Source organism: Cetorhinus maximus, chromosome 3 (genome assembly GCF_964194155.1).
Source record: "Cetorhinus maximus chromosome 3, sCetMax3.hap1.1, whole genome shotgun sequence".
Lineage (NCBI taxonomy): Eukaryota > Metazoa > Chordata > Chondrichthyes > Lamniformes > Cetorhinidae > Cetorhinus > Cetorhinus maximus.
This window is the reverse complement of record NC_135881.1, coordinates 184514355-184535238: the sequence shown is the minus strand read 5'-3', so window position 1 is coordinate 184535238 and position 20884 is coordinate 184514355. Positions and strand designations below refer to the sequence as shown.

Sequence of the window (20884 nt, the reverse complement as noted above, 5' to 3'; positions counted from 1 at the left end):
AGTGCATGATGACGTCAGGACGCCTGCCCAATGTCATCGCGTGCTATTTCACTCCCAATCGGGTCAGGCGTGCGCCCGCCTGTGGGATGAAAAACTCTGCCCATTGTAATGTATGTTGCCTTCGGCAGCAGGTGGCTCTGGTGGGGGAAGCACCAAGCAGGAGAACTGGTGAGCCTCTGTGGGCCACTCCCTGTAGGGCACAATGTTCTTTGACAAGCTGAGGAGCGGAGACAAATGCCATGAGGTAAGGGAGAAGACAGCAAGGATAAGTCTAGGATTCGTGAGTTGTAGACTGGTGAGGCGCCAAGGCCATGAATAGGGAGGGCAAAATTGGAAACCTAGTCAGACTGATTGGCAGCACCTCTGGAGGCTCATGGATAGCGAGAGAGAGAGAGAGAGAGAAAGTCAGACTGTATCCAGGAGCTGGAGCAGCAGATTAAGCTGGTGATTCATTGCATTGAGGAGCTGAGGCCACAAATATGGCAGAGAAATGGAGCAATGCAGTGGATATTCTCTGTAAATAGCTAGTTTCTTGAAGTTAAGCTTTCCCTGGAGCGTTTATGTAGTTTTGATGCTGGTGGAATAAAGGAACCTTGTTTTTTTAAAATCTTTTGTGCAGTCATGAGCTTAACACACAATGATAGTAATCTAGCTTACCTGTCATAAACTCATTCCACTTTGAGACGAGGTCTTCCTTTCAGCAAAATGATTTCTACCAAAGATTATTCAGTACTTCTGAGTATTTTCTCAAACAAAAGTTTCACAGGTTCTGTGTGTCAACTTAATTTCCATTTAAAATTCAATTTACATTGAGCTTTTAGCACCTTAACCTGAAATATGGATTATATTCCATGGTTCCTTGACAGATATACTTTCATTATAATTTCCTCTGAAAAATAACTACCCACCTGGTCTAGTTTTTTTACACAGCCAGCTAGAGATTATCTTGGATAAAGTGTTCAAATAATTAAAATCCTCAGCAGCATGGTAAGCAGTCTCTAATCCTGTAATCGCCACAAGTTCTTGTTTGTTGGCACCTTTTACACCAATGGCATAAACTTCAACATTATTAGTTTTGAAGGTATTAGCTATGGATGGTATGTCACTTGAATCAGCGACTGGTCCATTAGTAATGAAAATAACCATTTGTGGCACTTTGGATTTGCTTTGCGGTCGACCACCATTTTCTGCAGCTAGGAGTTTGTTTGCATGTTCCAGAGCCTTTGCTGTGTTCCTAGATCCACGCGTCTTCTTCTGTAGCCCTAAAACTGCATCTCTGATTTCAGCTTTGCTCGTGAAATGATCAAGCTGGAATATCGTCTGTGCGTCGTTTCCATACACAACGGCGCCAAATCGAACATTATCCCTGTCAACTTCAGAACGGTTCACCATTCCCATCATAAAATCCTTCATACTATTAAACTGAGCTGTGTTTATGCTGTCTGACCCATCCAAAACAAATACAATGTCTGCAACTTCTATTCTCTTGCATTCTGTTGAAAAAAATAGCCAACATCAAAAAATCAGGCAAAGGCAAGTAGAAATGAAAAGAAAAGGAAAATGCTGCAAATCTTAAATAACAACACACAATGATAAACTATATAATAGACCCGACAGCATCTGAAAACAAAAAAGACAAGTTAATGCTTCAGGTGTACACTAAAAACTGGAAGTTAATTGAGCTCCTTTCATAGGTCTGACAAAACAGACAGAGCAGAAAGGAACATCTAAAAGTCAAGCAATAAGTATGGGGATTTCTATCACAAAAAAATAACTCGATATACCGATGCGAATAATATACGTTTAAATTCACCAACTGGTTCTTTGTTATATTCATTTATTGACTCTTGACATTTACATATTGTTTTCCCCTCCTACTTTATTATCTTGTTTGATTAAGGATTGCTCATTCACACACTGACATAGGGCCTGAAGCACTAATGTAACTTATCCCTTCACAGAAGATATTCAATTCTGGGCACTGTACCTCAGGCAGAATATATTGGCTTTGAAGGACATGCAGTGTCGATCCATCACAATGATAGAGGGGTTAGAAGCATTAAATTGAGAGGCAGCTTGTCTTTCCTTCAGTGTAGAAGATTTTGAGTTGATCCAATTAATGTGTTTTAGATTATTAAAATATTTGATTGCATATAGAGAGAGACACTATTTCTGCTTGTGGATGAGTCCTGAACAAGGGACATAATCTCAAAGTTAGAGGTGGGCTGTTCAGGGTGATGTAAGAAAGAACTTGTTCACATAAATGCCACTGAAAATCTGGAACTTTCTTATTTCAAAGGCTAGGTCAATTGAAAACTTCAAAATTTAAATTCTATTTTTGTTGGGTAAGGGCCCTTCAATAACTCAACAGATTGGAATATTGTTTGAATAGAGTCATGAAAGGCTTTCCTATTTTTCATTATCTGAAATGATGGGGAAGATGCCCTGTGCAGAGTTACACTGGGTCTTTGATCAGAAAAGTTCATGGTTCTACTGAGTTATCTCAGCTAAATTGGGAGGGAAGGTGTTTCAATTGATTCAGTATCTCTAGCTAGAGAAGGGGGTAAAGACACTTTCAAAATCCTAACTGATCCCTGGTAAGTGTGAATGGTTAGACTATGGCTGAGAACAGCATGTGGCTCAGCTGTGATGACTTTGAGAGTCAAATACTTTGCCAAGCCCATAGGTGAGGAGTGGCTGCTTGGCTGAAGTACAGCAGGCTTCTGGCATTAAAAGGAGCTCAACAAATATCACCACCTTCAGGAGAAGACGAAAGAAAAACAGTAATAAGCCTAACCAGCGACACAGTTGAGCCTAATTTTCTGAGTCTGCCCTGATGGTGATTAACCTTACTGCCTGTGGCAATACACATTGGAAAATTTTCTATCCAGAAAAGCATCCACGATTTTCCAAAATTCATTGCCAATGTGCAAGGCTCCCACCATCAACACATACTTGTAAAGTTTCTTCTACTGTAGAATCATTCTGCTAGTTTACAAAGTATTTAGAAAACATTTTAACTTACCATCAATTGGACTGCACACTTCAAATGAAATCATTTTTTCCAAGTTGTTTAGAGCTTCAAAGCTTTCAACATGATAAACATTATCTATGGATCCTGCAATCTGTGTAAGCTCAGCATTATTAGCATTGATAATACCTATGGCTAAAATGGTAATGTTTTTATCTCTGATGGCTTTGGCAGAGTCAACAAACTGGTCGCTTGCTTCTCCATCTGTGATCACGATAAGGTATTGTCGTTCTCCAGGTCGGCCCCCTTTTGAGCTATCAAAGTAGTCAATTGCAAACTTCAGTGCTGCGCCTGTATATGTATCGCCACCAGTCTGCTGAATCTCATTAACAGCATTCAGTACTTCTGCTTTGTCATCATATCGATCAAGCTGGAATTCCAAAGTTACAGTTCCGCTGAACTTTATTACACCAAATTGGACTCTGGTTTTACCAACCTCAGTTTTGTTGACTAAGATTCCTATAAATTTTTTTATTTTTTCAAAGTCTTCAGGAATTATACTAGATGATCCATCGACTACGAAAATCATGTCTGCCACTTCCAGTTTACTGCAGGCTGTAGGAAATTAAAACAAAAATATGTTTGTTTGCATTTGTTACTAAATTGTCAAATTATTTGCATCAATTTAATCTTCCCACGTCAATGTAGAATAGCAAACTTTGTTCAAAGACTTTTGGAGGGTTCGCAATGTTGTTAACTCCACTGTAGACCGTGTTGATGCACACCAGGCTTTTTTTAGTGAAAGTGACAGCAGCAAATCTGTTCAGTAATATTTGCGTAATGCCGCGTTAGATTTTCTATACTGTCATGTTATACATGTTACAACATTTAGGGGGAGACCATGAAATCGTGCTAATGTCATTGGACTTGTAATCCGGAGGCCCAGGCTTAATGCTCTGGTAACATGGATTTAAATTCAATTAATTAATAAATCTCATTGTTGAAGCTAGTTGTTTCAGAAATGGTGAGCATGAAATGATCATTGATTGTTGTAAAAACCCATCTGGTCATTTGGGGAAGGAAATATGCTGTCCTTACCAGGTTTGGCCTACAAGTTTGTGACTCCAGACCTACAGCAATGTGGTTGACTCTTAACTACCTTCTGAAATAACTTAGCTACTAAAACCATACCAAATCGCCTCAGGAAAGTCATATCAGATGGACTGCAGCGGTTCAAGAAGGTGAATCGCCACCATCTTCTCGAGGGCAATTAGAGACAGGCAACAAGTACTGGCCTTGCCAACAATGCCATATATATATGAAAAAATTTAGGAGAATCCTTTTTCCAAATTTGCTGCCTTGAAACCATTGTCAATTATCATAAAAACCCATCTGGTTCACTAATACCCTTGAGGGAAGGAAATCTTACCCGGTCTGGCCTACATGTGACTTCAGACCCATAGCAATGCGGTTGATTATTAAATTTCCTCTGAAATGACCTAGCAAGCCATTCAGTTGTACCAAACCGCAAAAACAAATCAATAAGGAATGAAACTGGACGGACCACCAGGCATCAACCTAGGCACAGGAAACGATAATGGCAAGCTTAGCTCTGTCAACTCTGCAAAGTCCTGCTTACTAATATCTGGGGGCTAGTACTAAAATTGGGAGAGCTGTCTGAAGACGAGTCAAGCAGCAGCCTGACATAGTCATATTCACGGAATCATACCTTACAGATAATGTTCCACATACCACCGTCATCATCCCTGGGTGTATCCTGTCCCAAAGGCAGGACAGACCCAGCATAGATGGCGGCACAGTGGTATACAGACAGGAGGGAGTTGCCCTGGGAGTCCTCAACATTGACTCCAGACCTCATGAAGTCTCATGGCATCGGGTCATAGGCAAGGAAACATCCTGCAAATTACCACCTACCATCCCCCCTCAGCTGATGAATCAGTACTCCTCCATGTTGAACACCACTTGGAGGAAGCACTGAGGGCAGCAAGAGCGCAGAATGTACTCTGGTGGGGGACTTTAATGTCCTTCACCAAGATTGGCTCGGTAGCACCGCTACAGACTGAGCTGGCCGAGTCCTAAAGGACATGGCTGCTAGATAGGGTCTGCAGTAGCTGGTGAGGGAACCAACAAGAGGGAAAAACATACCTGACCTCATCCTTACCAACCTGCCTGCTGCAGGTGCATCTGTCCATGACAGTATCGGTAGGAGTTACCACTGCACAATCCTTCCGGAGATGAAGTCCCATTCACATTGAGGATACCCTCCATCATGTTGTGTGGCAATAACACCATGCTAAAGGGGATAGATTTCGAACAGGTCTAGCAACTCAAGACTGGGCATCCATGAGGTGCTGTGGACCATCAACAGCAGCAGAATTGTACTAAACCACAATCTGTAACCTTATGGCCCTCATATCCCCCACTCTACCATTAACACAAAGCAAGGGGATTAACACTGGATCAGTGAAGAGTGCAGGACAGCATGCCAGGACCAACACCAGGCAAACCTAAAAATGAAGTGTCAACCTGGTGAAGCTATAACATAGGACTATTTGTCAAACAGCATAAGCAGCAAGTGATAGATAGAGCTAAGCGATTCCACAACCAACAGATCAGATCTAAGCTCTGCAGTCCTGCCAGATCCAGTTATGCATGGTGGTGGACAATTTAATAACTCACTAAAGGAGAAGTCTCCACAAATACCAATACATTAATGCTAAAAGGTTAGTTAAGGGTTTTACCAATACATTAATGCTAAAAGGTTAGTTAAGGAAAAAGTGGGACCTATCAGAGATGAAGATGGAAATTTGTGTGTAGATGCAGAGGCTGTGGGAAGGGTTTTGAATGAATATTTTGTCTCTGTGTTTACAAAGGAAAGGGAGGATGTAGATATAGTAGACCAGGAGGAACACTACAAGATATTGGATGGGATAGTCATAAAGAGAGAGGATGTACTCAAAAGGTTGAAATCCTTAAAAGCTGATAAATCACCAGGGCCAAATGGATTGTTTCCGAGGCTGCTGAAGGAAGTCAGGGAGGAGATAGCAGATGCTCTGAGGATGATTTTCCAATCTTCACTAGATACAGGGGAAGTACCGGAGGACTGGAGAAATGCAAACATAGTTCCATTGTTTAAAAAGGGATCAAAGGAAATGCCAAACAATTATAGGCTAGTTAGTCTTACATCGGTGGTGAGCAAATTAGTAGAATCAATCCTGAGAGATAGGATTAACTGTCATGTGGAAAGGCATGGACTAGTCAGGGATGGTCAGCATGGATTTGTTAAAGGAAGGTCTCGCCTCACAAATTTGATTGAATTCTTTGAAGAAGTGACAAGAAGGGTTGATGAAGGTAGTGCAGTGGATGTTGTGTACATGGATTTTAGCAAGGTATTTGACAAGGTCCCACATGGCAGATTGGTCAGGAAAGTAAAAGTCCATGGGATTCAGGGTAATGTGGTAAACTGGACAAAAGGTTGGCTTTGTAACAGGAAACAAAGGGTAATGGTCGATGGATGCCCTTGCGAATGGAAAGTTGTCTCAAGTGGTGTTCCACGGGGCTTGGTGTTGGGACCCTTGTTGATTGTGTTATATATTAATGATTTGGACATGAATGCGGGGGGCACGATCGGGAAATTTGCAGATGACACAAAGATTGGCTGAGTAGCGGATATTGTAGAGGATAGCCATAATCTCCATAAAGATCTAGATGGGTTGGTGGAGTGGGCGGTAAAGTGGCAGATGGATTTTAACATAGAGAAGTGTGAGGTCATACATTTAGAGAGGTCAAACTGTTACAGGGATTACACAATAAATGGGAATATACTAAGAGGGGTAGATGAAGTGAGAGATCTTGGCGTACAAGTGCACAGGTCCCTGAAGGCAGCAGTTCAAGTAGACAAGGCTGTAAAGAAGGCATATGGAATGCTCTCCTTCAATGGCAGAGGTATAGAACATAAAAGTAAGGATATATGTTGGAATTGTATAAAACGCAGGTGAGGCCACAACTGGAGTATTGTCTGGTTACCACATTACAGGAAGAACGTAATAGCTCTGGAGAGAGTGCAGAGGAGGTTTACAAGAATGCTGCCAGGGTTAGAAAAGTGTAGCTACGAGGAGAGATTGGATAGGTTGGGGTTATTTTCCTTAGAACAAAGAAGGCTGAGAGGTGACTTGATTGAGGTGTGCAATATTATGAAGGGAATAGATAGAGTGGACAGGATAAAACTGTTTCCCTTGGTGGAGAATTCTAGAACCAGGGGACATAGATTCAAGATAAGTGGCAGAAGGTGTAGGGGGGACATGAGGAAGAACTTTTTTACGCAGAGGGTAGTGGGTGTCTGGAATTCGCTGCCCAAGTTGGTGGTAGAGGCAGAAACTCTAAACTCTTTTAAAAAGTATCTGGATCGGCACCTTAAGTGCTGTAAGCTGCAGGGCTATGGGCCGGGTGCAGGAAAGTGGGATTAGAAAGGCCACCTGGGTGTCCTCGGGCTGGCATGGGCAAGTTGGGCGAAATGGCCTCCTTCTGTGCTGTAACTTTTCTATGGTTCTAAATATCCCCATCTTCAATATCCACACTAGTGCAAAAGATAAGGCTGAAGCATTTACAACAATTTTCAGCCAGGAGTGCTGAATGGATGATCCTTCTCAGCCACCCCCAGAGGTCCCCAGCATCAAAGATGCCGGTCTTCAGCCAATTTGATTCACTCCATGTGATATCAAGAAATGTCTGAAGGCACTGGATACTGAAAAGGAACCTGACAATATTCCAGCAATAGTACTGAAGACCTGTGCTCCAGAACGTGCCGCGCACCTAGCCAAGATGTTCCAGTTCAGCTACAACATTAGCATCTACCCAGCAATGTGGAAAATTGCCCAGTTATGCCCTGTACACAAAAAGCAGGACAAATCCAACCTGGCCAATTAACGCCCCATCAGTCTACTCTCGATCACCAGTAAAGCGATGGAAGGGGTTATCAACAGTGCTATCAAGTGGCACATGCTTAGCAATAACCTGCTCACTGATGCTCAGTTTGGGTTCCACCAGGGTCAGTCAGCTCCTGGCTTCATTACAGCCTTGGTTCAAACTTGCACAGAGCTGAACTTCGGAGGTGAAATGAAAGGGACTATCCTTGACATCAAGGCAACATTTGGCTGAGTGTGGCATCAGGGAGCCCTAGCAAAACTGGAGTCAATGGGAATCGGGGCAGTGGGGGGAAACTCTCTGCTAGTTGGAGTCATACCTAACACAAAGGAAGATAGTTGTGGTTGTTGGAGGTCAATCATCTTAGTTCCAGGACATCACTCCAGGTGTTCCTCAGGGTAGTGTCCTAAGCTCGTGAATCTTTAGCTGCTTCATCAATGCCCTTCCTTCCATCATAAAGTCAAAATTGGGGATGCTCGCTGATGATTACACAATGTTCAGCACCACTTGTGACTCCTCAGATACTGAAGCAGTCCATGTCCAAATGCAGCAAGATGTGGACAATATGCAGGCTTGGGCTAACAAGAGGCAGCTAACATTTGCACCACAAAGGTGCAGGGCAATGGCCATCTCCAACAAGAGAGAATTGCCCGTGGACATTCCCCCATCACTGGATCGCTGAATCCCCCACCATCAACATCCTGGGGGTTACAATTGACCATAAACTGAACTGAACTAGCCATATAAATATTATGGCTACAAGAACAGTTCAGAGGTTAGGAATCCTGCAGCGTAACTCACCTTCTTACTCCACAAAGCCTGTCCACCATCTACAAGTCAGGAGTATGATGGAATACTCTCCACTTGCCTGGATAAATGCAATGCCATCAGCACTTAAGAAACTTGGCAGCATCCAGGGCAAAGCCTACTTGATTGGTATCCCATTCACAAACATTCAATCCCTCCAGCACCGACGCACAGTAGCAGCAGTGTGTACCATCTACAAGATGCAGGAACTCACCAAGGCTCCTTAGCAGCACCTTCAACAAGGGCAGCAGACACATGGGAACACTGCCAGCTAGAAATTTTCCTCCAAGCCACTTGCCATCCTGACTTGGAAATATATCACCGTTCTTTCACTGTCACTGGGTCAAAATCCTGGAACTCCCTCCCTAAGAGCACTGTGGGTGCACTTACGCCACATGGACTGCAGTGGTTCAAGAAAGCAGCTCACCACCACCTTCTCAAGGGCAATTAGGGATGGACAATAAATTCTGGCCTAGCCAGTGACATCAACATCCCATGAATGAATTTAAAAACTTCCAATCTCCGGATTGTCATGCCCTGGATGTACCCCTAAGGAAAGCCTCAGAAGAGCCGATACTCTGACTATTCTGGAATTGCCCAGGAAGCTTAGACTTTGGGTAGATAATTCCCCAATGTACAGAATCCTCCGAGAAAGTCTGCAACTCTGAGTTAGAGTTGGAGACTTCGGACAGTTCCGATTTACATACTTGGACAGTTACCCAGGAAATGTTTGACAGGTCTAACTCCTGGCTAACAATACAACTGAACCCCCAATCACTCATGCTGACCCCACACCCACCAACTTACCCCCAATACCCTGACTACCACTCACCCATGACTCTTCCCCTGAACCCCCCCCCCCCCACCCCAACTCACCCCGACACCCCTGACTCACCCATGGCTTGACCCCCCAATTCCCCCTTGACCCTCCGACTCTGCCCTGGATCCTCTGGCTCTTCACCCAATCCTCTGAATCACCCCTGACTCCACTCCCAACCAGACTTGTCTCAACCACACCATCCCCCCCACCCTGCCACCCTACTGAGCTGGCATCCTACCCACTCTACCAACTCTGCCAGCCTACTCAGCTGGCACCCTCCCTACTCTAACCCACCCTGCCACCTACCACCCTGCTTCCCAACCAGCTGGCAACCTGCCACTCTACCCACCCTGCCAACTACCAGCTACCCTAGTCACCCTACCCATTTAACGCACTCACACTCATTCACTAACACAGTGAAATCGATATAAATGTCCCAAAGTTTTTATGAACATACCAACATATGAACAAGGGGCCATTCAGCCCCTCGAGCCTGCTCCACCATTTAATAAGATCATGGCTGATCTGATAGTAACCTGAAATCTGCATCCCACCTACCCACGATAGCCTATCACCCCCTTGCTTATCAAGAATCTATTCACCTTTGCCTTAAAAATATTCAAAGCCTCTGCATCCACCACATTTTCAGGAAGAGAGTTCCAAAGACTCATGACCCTCTGAGTGAAAGAATCTTGCCTCATCTCTGTCTTAAATGGATCCCTTATTTTTAAACAGTGACCCCCTGGTTCTAGATTCTTCCACAAGAGGAAACATCCTCTCCACATCCACCCTGTCAAGACCCCTCATAATCTTATATGTTTCAATCACGTTGCCTCTTACTCTTCTAAATGCCAGCAGATAAAAGCTTAGTCTGTCCAACCTTTCCTCATAAGACAGCACACCCATTCCAGGTATTAGTCTGGTAAACCTTCTCTGTACTGTTTCCAACGCATTTACATCCTCCCTTAAATAAGGAGACCAATACTGTATACAGTACTCCAGATGTGGTCTCACTCGTGCCCTGTACAACTGAAGCATAACCTCCCTACCTTTGTATTCAATTCCCCTCACAATAAATGATAACAGTCTATTAGCTTTCCTAATTACCTGCTGTACTTGCATACTAGCCTTTTGATTAGCCTTTTCACTGTGAAATGAATGAAGACTTACCAAAATATGGCAGCTAGTGCTGTAAAAAAGAGGCGTGGCTTGGCTTCCACTGACGATCCTATGAACATACGAACATACAAATTAGCAGCAGGAGTAGGCCACTCGACCCCTCAGGCCTGCTCCACCGTTCAAAAAGGCCATGGCTGATCTGACCATAACCTCAACCACACATTCCTGACTACCCCTGATAACCTTTCACCACCTTGCTAATCAAGAATCTATCCAGCTCTGCTTTTAAAATATTCAAAGGCTCTGCTTCCACCACCTTTTGAGGAAGAGAGTTCAAAAGACTCATGACCCTCTGAGAGAAAAAAATTTCTCCTCATCTCTGTCTTAAATGAGCGACCCCTTATTTTTAAACAGTGACCCCTAGTTCTAGGCTCTCCCACAAGAGGAAACTTTGTGTCTAGTACTGTACACAATATGCCAGATATGGTCTCGATACAACTGAAGCATAACCTCCCTACTTTTGTAATCAATTCCCCTCACAATAAACGATAACATTCTATTAGCGTTCCTAATTACTTGCTGTACCTGCATACTGGCCTTTTGTTATTCATGCACTAGGACACCCAGATCTTTCTGCATCTCAGAGCTCTTCAATCTCTCACCATTTAGATAATAAGCTTTTTTATTCTTCCTGCCAAAATAGACAAATTTCACACATTTACTCAGATTATACACCATTTGCCAGATCTTTGCCCACTCACTTAACCTATCTATTTCTCTTTGTAGCTTCCTCATGTCCTCCGCAAAATTTACTTTCCTACCAGTCTTTGTGTGGTCAGCAAATTTAGCAACCATCCTTCAGTCCCTTCATCCAAGTCATTTATATAAATTGTAAAAAGTTGATGCCCTAGCACTGATCCCTGTGGCACACCACTCATCACATCCTGCCAACCAGAAAAATACCCATTTATGCCAACTCTCTGCTTCTTGTTAGCTAGCTAATCTTCTGTCCCCGCCAATATGTTACCCCCTATACCCTAAGCTTTTATTTTCCATAATAACCTTTCATATGGGACTTCATTAAATGCCTCCTTCCCTAAAAAGGACTCCAGAACAGGTATGTGTCACATTTCTAAAGAGGTCTGGTTTGGAAATCCGGCCACAAAGGTGGAGCTCCAGTGCAAGGTAAAAAAATAATATCGGAACAGAGAAGCAATCCGATTGATTGCCACTCCTCAAAGGGTGCAAGTATGCAATTAGGTTCACATATGTCCAATAAAAACAGAAAATGCTGGGAATACTCAAGAGGTCAGGCAGTATCTGTGGGGAGGAAAACAGAATAAATGGGTGGAATTTTCCAGTCCTGCATGTGTCGAGTCTCGTGGCAGGCTGGAGCAGTAAATTCAGAGAAAGGCAGAAAATTGGAATCCCGCCAGTGGGAAGTCAGTTCGGAATTTTCCCCTCACCACTTTCACGGTGGGCTGATGGTGGGGCAGGTTCCCCGCTGATCCATGTCGGGAACGCCATTTGCATGCATTACCTTATCAGGAATGCTCATTAAAAACACTACTCGCCGGAATCACGTTCCCCCCTCCCAATTACGTGCCACGCCAGCGGGAAATTCGACCAGCCTAAATCACAATTGGATATAAGTGGCGTGCAGCTGTCCATACTCACTTCGCTCGTGACTTCAAGGTGTGTGCAACATGCAAAGCCTACCTGTAACAGCGCTGTCTCTGCTTTCTCAGCAATGCCAGTGAGACACCACACTGGTGGGGTTATGGGTTGGACTGCTCACTCCATTCCTCCGTTCGCTGGGAGGGTAGGTCTCAGGCAGGGCTGCACTCTGAAACAGAAACCAGCATTGCGGCCAGCCGGGCCAGGGGGTTGGGGCGGTGGGTTTGGGGGGTGGGGTGGCAGTGGTTGTCGGTGGGCAGGGGAAAGGATGACGGACATGGGGGACAAAGGGCTATGGTGGAGGTTGGAGAATGGAGTGATGATGGCAGGCAGAGAGGAGACTGAGGGTGAGGAAGCTGGAGCCCGACATGGAAGACCAGAATGCAGACATAGAAGGGAGGGATGGATGGGAATCAAACTGTATGAATTGGAGGTAATGCACACAGAGGTGGGTGGAGAGTGTTGTGTTCATGTGGTACAAGCGGAATGGGTTGCAGAGACTCATGGAGGTGTGGAGGGGAAAGGATTGCACATGAGGGATGGGTTGCACAGAGACTCATGGGGGTGGGGGTGCATTGGCGGAAGGCAGGCTGTCTTGTGATAAGTCCTGAAGAAATGGGAGGGCTCACTGAAAGACAGTCATAGTCCCTAGTCTGTGGTCAAGAATTCAGGGTGAGAGATTAAAGGCAGTCCTGCGTCTTTATGGACCTTACAGTCAGGATGAGAGATTAAAGGCAATCCGGGAGCTTTATGGACCTTGTAGTCAGGGTGAGAGATTAAAGGCTGCCCTTGGGCTTTATGGACCTCATAGTCAGGGTGAAAGGCAGTCCTGGGGCTTTGCAGGCCATGATACAGAGCTATCATGGCACGCATGTCATAGTCCCCCTCCGGGGAGGGGTGAGGCCTGTGTGCTCAATTGTGATAAAACACAGTTTAGTGTGCAGGGTGTGGTCATAGTCTTGCAGTGAGTGGCGATGGGGTTGTCTGGCTCAGCACAGGAGTGCTGATGGGATGGTCATGGCTAGGTGAGGCATCTGCAGCCTGTAAATGGGGAAAAGGTAATAAAGAGGTGGGGGGTTGGCATTTGAAGCTCTCCTGGGGGGGGGCGGGGTTCGCCTCTGCATGTGACTGTGCACACAATCTCGAGAAGGGGAGGGGTAAAGTCCACATGGGGCATGGGGACATTAACAGTGATGGGTTCGGGGGAAGGCTGGAATGTCCACAATACAATGAGATCCAGGGTGACTGGGGGAGGCTGAAGAATAACCGGAGGGAGGCCTACCTGCACATTGTGAGGTTCCAGGAAGATTGGAGGGATCCACACACTGACAGGGGGAAGGTTGAAGCTGGTCTCAAAATAAAAATGCAGCCCCACCATCTTGAAAGCCCGAAGTTGTCGCGTATTTGGAAATCAAAGTTAGAAAATAATCTGCAGGTGAGAGGTCTGAAGCAATGTGGGAGGAGCCCACGGCTAAGCTAAGGGGCCCTTTCCAGTGACACCCTCAAACTGCTTAGAGCCACAACATTGAAATAGAGTCAGAACTGAGAGTAAAGAACGTGGAATTGGAGCCACTGCCTTTTGATGCGCTTGAACGAGAGACTGAATGAGCCATTGGCTTCACAATACAGTTGCTCCACTTCAACATTAACAGGTATGTGACAATGAAACATGCAGGCAACCATTAAGGAGGCACAGCTGCTCCATGTCTACCAGATCATCAATGAAAGCCTCTAATGTGCTTTCTCCAATTGGCATGGATAACAGGCCAAAGGACATCCAGTCATTGCTGAAGTGCAAGTTAAGCTTAATCAGCATGCCAGATCAGAGATTGCAGGAATGCCTTTGGTAACTCTTTCGAGTTATCAACAGATCGCATGTAACTCTTTCGAGTACGTTCACAGTTCTTGGTTTCTGGGAGTGGGACATGAACCCACAACCTTCTGATTCAAAGGCGAGGGTGCTATGAACTGAGCCACAGCTTACACCTCAAATGCCTTTGGTAAAGTGGTACATTTCATAAATGCGTCCAAACCTCTTCCCATCTCTGTGGGATTGAGATAACAAGTATCAGGGTTGGCATTTTGGTGACTTAGATCTGTGAGTTTGCACCTTAGCTACAAGGCTGTATCAGCTAAAAGCTAGTAGCACAGATGCAGTTGTAGGGCATGACAGTGGCTTTCTGCCTGTGAGGGGCTGGTATACAATATTTGGCCAATATTCATTACTCTATTGCATCTATCAATCCACAGGGAAAAGGAGGATTGAATAATGGAGCCTGCGCTCAATGCTGCCTTCTTAATGGCAGTGATCCGATTGAGGAGGAGAAGGGCCCAGCGCTGCCTAGCACAGCTTCAAGAGGAGCCCCGGCCTGAGGTTCATGGTCGAGGGGAGCCCCAGCAAGACCCAGAGGATGAGGAGGTTAGACCCATCCAAAGGAGGCAACTCTTACGACCAAGAATCTACTGGAGAAGACTTTCCTATCTGGAGATGAGCGAAAGACAATACTGCACACGTTTGCACTTGTGAAGAGATGTGGTGGGTCATATCTATGGGAAGATCTAACACCCCATGGGCTAGGAGAATATCCCCTGCCAGTGCCCTGAAGGTCAACATTATGCTTATTTTTTTTTTGCCTGCGGATCATTCCAGGGGTGCACAGGGGACCTATGAGGCATCTCACAGTCCTCAGCGATTACAGGGCTGGCTGCTTGGGGATAAGGGGTACCCGCTCAAATGATAGCTCATGACACCCATGCCTCTGAAGAAAGATACAATGTGGCACATTGACATGATCCAACATTGAGCAGACCATTGGCATCCTGGAGGTGCGCATCCGATGCTTGGACCGTTCAAATGGGGCTCTGCAGTGCGCTCCACAGAGGGTGTCCTGCATAAGCGTGACCTGTTGCGCCCTTCACAATCTGGTGCTTCAAAGGGGAGATCCCTTGCCAGAGAGAGGCATGGCAGAGGCTGAGAGCTCCTTGGACAATGAAGATCAGGAAGGGCAGGAATCTGAAGAGGGAGATGAGGGTCAGCTTCCAGGTAAGAATGCCATCGAGGAAGCACGACATGGAAGGCGTGCATGTGCTACGCTGATAGCACAAGATTCCAGGAGGAATAAGGTGCAGGAAACCGGACGCAGTCACATTCTTTCTGTCCCTTAGTGCCATGACTGTGCACTGAAAGGCCTTTACAACCAGTAACATCAAAAGCAAGTTCAGCAATCGGTCTTGCCCCTTCAACTCTTATGATTCACCAAGCCCTAATCTTTGGAAAGGTCAGCAATAAACCTTGCATCCATGCACTCTGGGAATTGAAAGTTGGCACAAGAGCACAAATGCTGCATCAAAGGACTTGGTGCAGTCATCGCTATTTTAATGAGAAACTTTTAGTGGACACTGAGGTGTGTGCATGGTTGGGAGAGACCATCATGGCCGCAGGTCTTGTGCTTTGGCACGAGTAATGAAGACAGCCTCCTCATTATGAGAAACAATTAAAGCTCACCCTCCAAGGCTACTGAGCACACCTAACTCCATGTTGTCTTGTAAGGAGTTTGGTTACTAACACATTTTGTAAACACTTCCAGTAAAGAGTTTGACACATCCCCCTGACATAACACAAGGGTCGAGTAACTATCATGATTCAGCTACACATCACATGAATGTGAGGCTCATGAAGGGAGGTGATCGCTGATTGGGAGCATGGCTCACCCTCACAATAAGAGGGCACATAGACACATAAGCACAATGCTTTTGAATGAGGAAACCATTCTCATGATCAGCAAATGTATTTACAAAGGTGCATAATATAGACAGCGATTGAATGCTCTTGACCCAGAAGTGATGTCAAAATTTCTTGATTTTTCTAACCCTACTGTCTTGGTGCATCCCTGACATCTGTAGCAGAGGTGGAGGCAGCCTGCTGACTGCCACGTCCTGTTGTCTTTGATGACTTAGACAGACGTCCTCTTGAGGGCCAAGACCTGGAGGGCCCCGGCCTGCTTTGGGTGTCCTGCTGTGGGTCAGCTGCACCCTCGTCGGCCTGTACAGCTGGAGGTGATGGGGTCACAGGCAGAAGGGATTGGGATCGGCTGGACACTCTTGGGAGTCACCTGGGCGATGTCCCCAGGTCTCCAGCTGCTGGCCCTCCTCCCTACAAGTGCCCACCTATCTGCCAACTCCATCAATGTGTCAATGTCCTTTTGAAGTTCTACACTGTCCTCCTCACAGTTTATGATTCTCCCAAGTTTTTTGTGATCCGCAAACTTTGAAATTGCCCCCTGCAGACCAAGATCTAGATCATTTATATATATCAGGAAAAGCAAGGTTCCCAATACCGACAGTGAGTAGTTAGGGTTTGGAATGCACTGCCTGGAAGTGTGGTGGAGGCAGGTTCAATTGAGCCTTCAAGAGGGCATTGGGTGATTATTTAAATAGAAACAATGTGCAGGGTCATGGGAAAAAGGCAGGAGATTGGCACTAAGTTAAAATGCTCAGAGAGCCGGTGCAGACACAATGGGCTGAATGGCCTCCTTCTACACTGTAACAGTTCTGTGACTCTGAGAATCCATTTCTACCTGAATCAACAAATTGTGGCATCTCATCTCCGTCCTGCCCCTTCTGCTCTCTGGGCTCTGCAAGGCCTGTAATAAGGCTTTCCCAACAGTGTTAGTGGCCCAGAACTGGAAATTCTACTGTCTCAGGGCTAAGATAGATGCAGTGCCCTCTAGATACACTTCTCCTGGGGCACAGTGGCCAAGGAAAATCAATCTTTATATGCCTAGTGCCCTCTACATAAAATATTAAAACAGAAACCTTTCCATGTTTGATCATTTCAGCAAAAACAAAGACCGCTTACCTTCTTTTGAACACATATCCTGTATAACTCCATATTTTACTTCTTTCAAAGCGTCAAAGTTTTCAGTGTGAAAAACCCTTTCAGGTGTTCCTGTGATCTGTTGAAGCTGAGGTTTTTCAGCTTTTCCCACACCAACAGCATAAACCTCGATTCCCCTCTGCCTTAATTGTGCAGCAGGCATTGAAACATCGTCCTGTGACTTTTCATCTGTGATGGTAATCAGGAAGCGGCGCACCCGATATTTACGACTTTTATCTGCTTCATTGAAGAAGTCCTTCATATAACTCAGTGCCTGAGCTGCCTTTGACACACTTCCTTTAATCAAATTGATTTTTTCAATTGCAGCTTTTATTTCATTTGCGGTTGTATATTTAGCAATGTCAAATTCTTTCCGTGTAGTAGATCCATATTGGACAAGGCCAATCCGTACTTTGTCTTTGCCAATGCGGAATACATTTACAATGTCAATCATGAAATTTTTCATGTCTCTGAAATCGTCAGGTTGTTTGTTACCTGATCCATCAACCAGGAAATAGATATCAGCTTCATCAGTTTCAGTGCAGCCTGAGAAGGGAAAAAAGAAAAACATGATGAGGTTTGGCTGACAGCCGAGGCATCTATTAGAATAACAGAACACCTGCTCTCCAGAAGAAACATTGATTGATAATTCAGGCTGTCGGATCTTTGCGGTCAATTTCACAACATGAGTTATGTCGACATAACTCAAGTCATTTCAAGTGTTTGTAGTTTGTGTTTTTGAAACTTCAAAGGGCCTGGGTGATTGACACTTTAATTAGTTTGCTGTCCAGATGTTTGTTTCCAGAGGAGAAAGCAATCAATGGGTTACATTTTTTCGAAGCGTTTTTTTAATACATACCATTTTATACAGTGGTGCTGATTGGTTCTAGAAAGTTTATAGCAGGTCAATGGGCACGGAAATGCCAGATCCTGGCTTGGGGGCATATTGGGGCATAGGAGTTGGTTGGAAGGGCAGAGCTTGGCATAGGTGGCATGAGGAGGACTTTTTAAACTAACCTTTCAAAAGGTCCCCTTCTGCAAGCTAAGATTCAAGACTCCTCTTAGGGGTCGTGAACCACGACTCTTCAGAACCTGGTCTGACCCCATGAAAGTTGCGGAGGTAGGACATACCTGTCTCCACAATGGAGCCAGCCAGGAGGAGAGTGCCAGGTGTAGGCTTCTGACAGGAAGCAGCTTGCACATTTTAAAGGCACTCCCAAAAATCGCACAGCCTGGGAGTGGGGTCACGAATCCAGGAATCAGGACCCATCCACCGTTTTTAAAGGGCTGCCAAGTCAACCCGACTTGGTGAAAATAAGGGCTTTAAGTACAAACACCACTTAGGCTATTTTCCTGGTATATTGCAGCCCTCGGTTAAGGTCAACAATCAGGAAAGCCCCTGCTGACATTTACCCTCATTGTTTTTAACTCTTAACCCAGTTTCTTATTCAAGTCTAAAGTTCACCATGATTCTGCACATATTTGAGTTTAAAGCATGGACTTTCTCTACAGTAACCACGTCAGCGTGAAGTCAACCGGCTCCACGCTGATCAGTCCCACAGCAGTAAAGCACTACGGGGCTCATTAACGAGAGCTGAGTGGGACTTCAACCCCAATTCCGCCCTCTGGAGCTGCCAGTTAACCCGATTGGCCGGCAGCTTCATCAGTCTCAGCAGCGGCAGAAAGGTGCTAATGGCAGATGCTGGGACTGCTGCTGAAGGCACCACTCCAAGGCCTAGGATCCCTGGAGCAGGTAAGTCAGGAGTCTTGGACAGGAAGGGTTAGGGTAGGTTAGGGAGAAGGGCAGTGGGGAGGTGGGGGTTAGTTTAAGGGAGGGAGTGGTTAGGAAGGAAGAGGGGGTTCAGTCTAAGGGGAGCCGCCCCATGATCAGCAAAGGGCAGCCCCCCAAAAAAAAAAATCAGGCTTCCTGATCCTGTCTTGCTGCCCACACCAAACATATGATGGCATGGTCAGTGTATTATTGAAGTCAACAGGTGATAACAAGCCTAACTGGCCCATAATTGGTCATTTGAATTTAGCAGGCAGGCTGCCAATTTAAGTGCCTGCCCGCCCCCACCTCCCATCTCCTGCGGAAGAACATACTCACCGGGGCCACATAAAATGCAGCCCACTGTTTCTCCATCTAAGATCACTGTACGCTCTGAATTCAGAAATTTATACTCTTACCTTGCACAATTCGATCTATTTTTCCAGGTCTTAGATCAACATCATGGACAACTTCAATGCAAATTTTCTTTGGGATATTTGTTTTAGAAGTTATTTTTGATAACTCTGCAAAACCTCCTTTCATTGAAACATGAGTTTCTGAAGGATATGAGGCAATACTGGCAAGTTCTTTGGAATTGGCATTTTCTGTTCCTAAGGCATACACAGTAACACCACGGCGTCGAAGGGCAGCAGCTGGTTTTTTGATATCATCGTCAGAGTTTCCATCAGTAATCACAATCGCAATTTGAGGAATCCCATTTGTATTCCTACTTCTGGCTATTGGCTCAAAGTAGTTATTTTTTAGAAAGGTAATAGCAGCCCCTGTATTTGTCTCTCCTCCCCTGTAAGGTACATTTGCAATGTGTTCAAGAACGTCTTCCTTGTTTTGAAATGTTGTAAAGTGAAACTCTGCTCTTGGGAGAGTACTGTACTGAACCAAACCAATTCGCACTTGTTCAGAACCAATACCAAGCACCTTGATAAAATTAGTTAGGAACTCTTTGATCAGTTGAAAGTTTGTTGCTCCAATTTTGTCTGATCCATCCACAAGAAAAGCAATATCAGCAAGTGAAGCAGTCTGGCACACTGGAAATGAATAAGAAAACATTGTAAATGTATTGTGTGGCACTTAACAAAAGACCAGACATGTATTCACTAAATACTATGAAAACTGAGCACATGATCCTGTTCCTGCACCTGGACATTCAGGGAGCAAACTTCTGCCTAAAATAGGCACAGAGAAGGATTCAGAGGGATCTGGGTGTCCTTGTACACGAATGACAGAAAGTTAATGTGTAAGTACAGCACCAAAGAGGAAGGCAAATGGATGTGTTAGCTTTTGTTACAAATGGATTGGAGTGTAAGAGTAATAAGTCTTACTACAGATATACAGGACTAGTGAGGCCACACCTAGAGTAGCATGTATAGTTTTGGTCTCCTTACGTAAGGAAGGAAATACTTGCCCTAGAGAGAACTCAACAAAGGTTCATTAGACCATTTCCTGGAATGAGGAGAGTGTTTTATGATGATAGATTGAATAGACTAGGATTAAATTTCCTGGGGCAGAATTTTCTGCCTGTCGGGCGGGCGGGCCCGACCCAATCTCCAGCGGGCAGGGAGCCAAACCCCACCGGAGAAGCCGGTCCCGCCGCCATTTTACGTGGGAGGGCCAATTAAGGCCCGCCCAGCATGAGGTCTGGCGGGAAGCGCTATGCGCTTCCTTTGCAGGCGGGGGGGGATTCCCCAAAAGCGAGAGTACGCTCTTTCGTGCATGCGCACATCTCCCTGAGGCTAAGTGCTGCCTCAGGGAGATCACTTACACTCTGAAAAATGTTAAAAATAGAAAAAAAAAATTCCCTAACATGTCCTCCTCATGTGACAATGTCAAATGAGATGGGACATGTTCATTATCTACACACTAACTTTATTAAAACGTTTAAAT

At 45.1% G+C, this 20884-nt stretch overlaps 1 protein-coding gene across 1 annotated transcript in view; it reads right to left on the bottom strand.

The window, feature by feature from the left end:
* LOC144679090 (collagen alpha-6(VI) chain-like) overlaps positions 1 to 20884 on the bottom strand; it is a 250470-nt gene that overhangs the window by 180476 nt on the left and 49110 nt on the right. The window contains exons 4-7 of the mRNA XM_078539381.1: positions 19402 to 20028; positions 17197 to 17760; positions 3026 to 3586; positions 909 to 1493 (exon numbers count right to left, since the gene is read on the bottom strand). Of these exons, the coding sequence (XP_078395507.1) occupies positions 909 to 1493; positions 3026 to 3586; positions 17197 to 17760; positions 19402 to 20028 (2337 nt within the window). The remainder of the gene's footprint in view (positions 1 to 908; positions 1494 to 3025; positions 3587 to 17196; positions 17761 to 19401; positions 20029 to 20884) is intronic.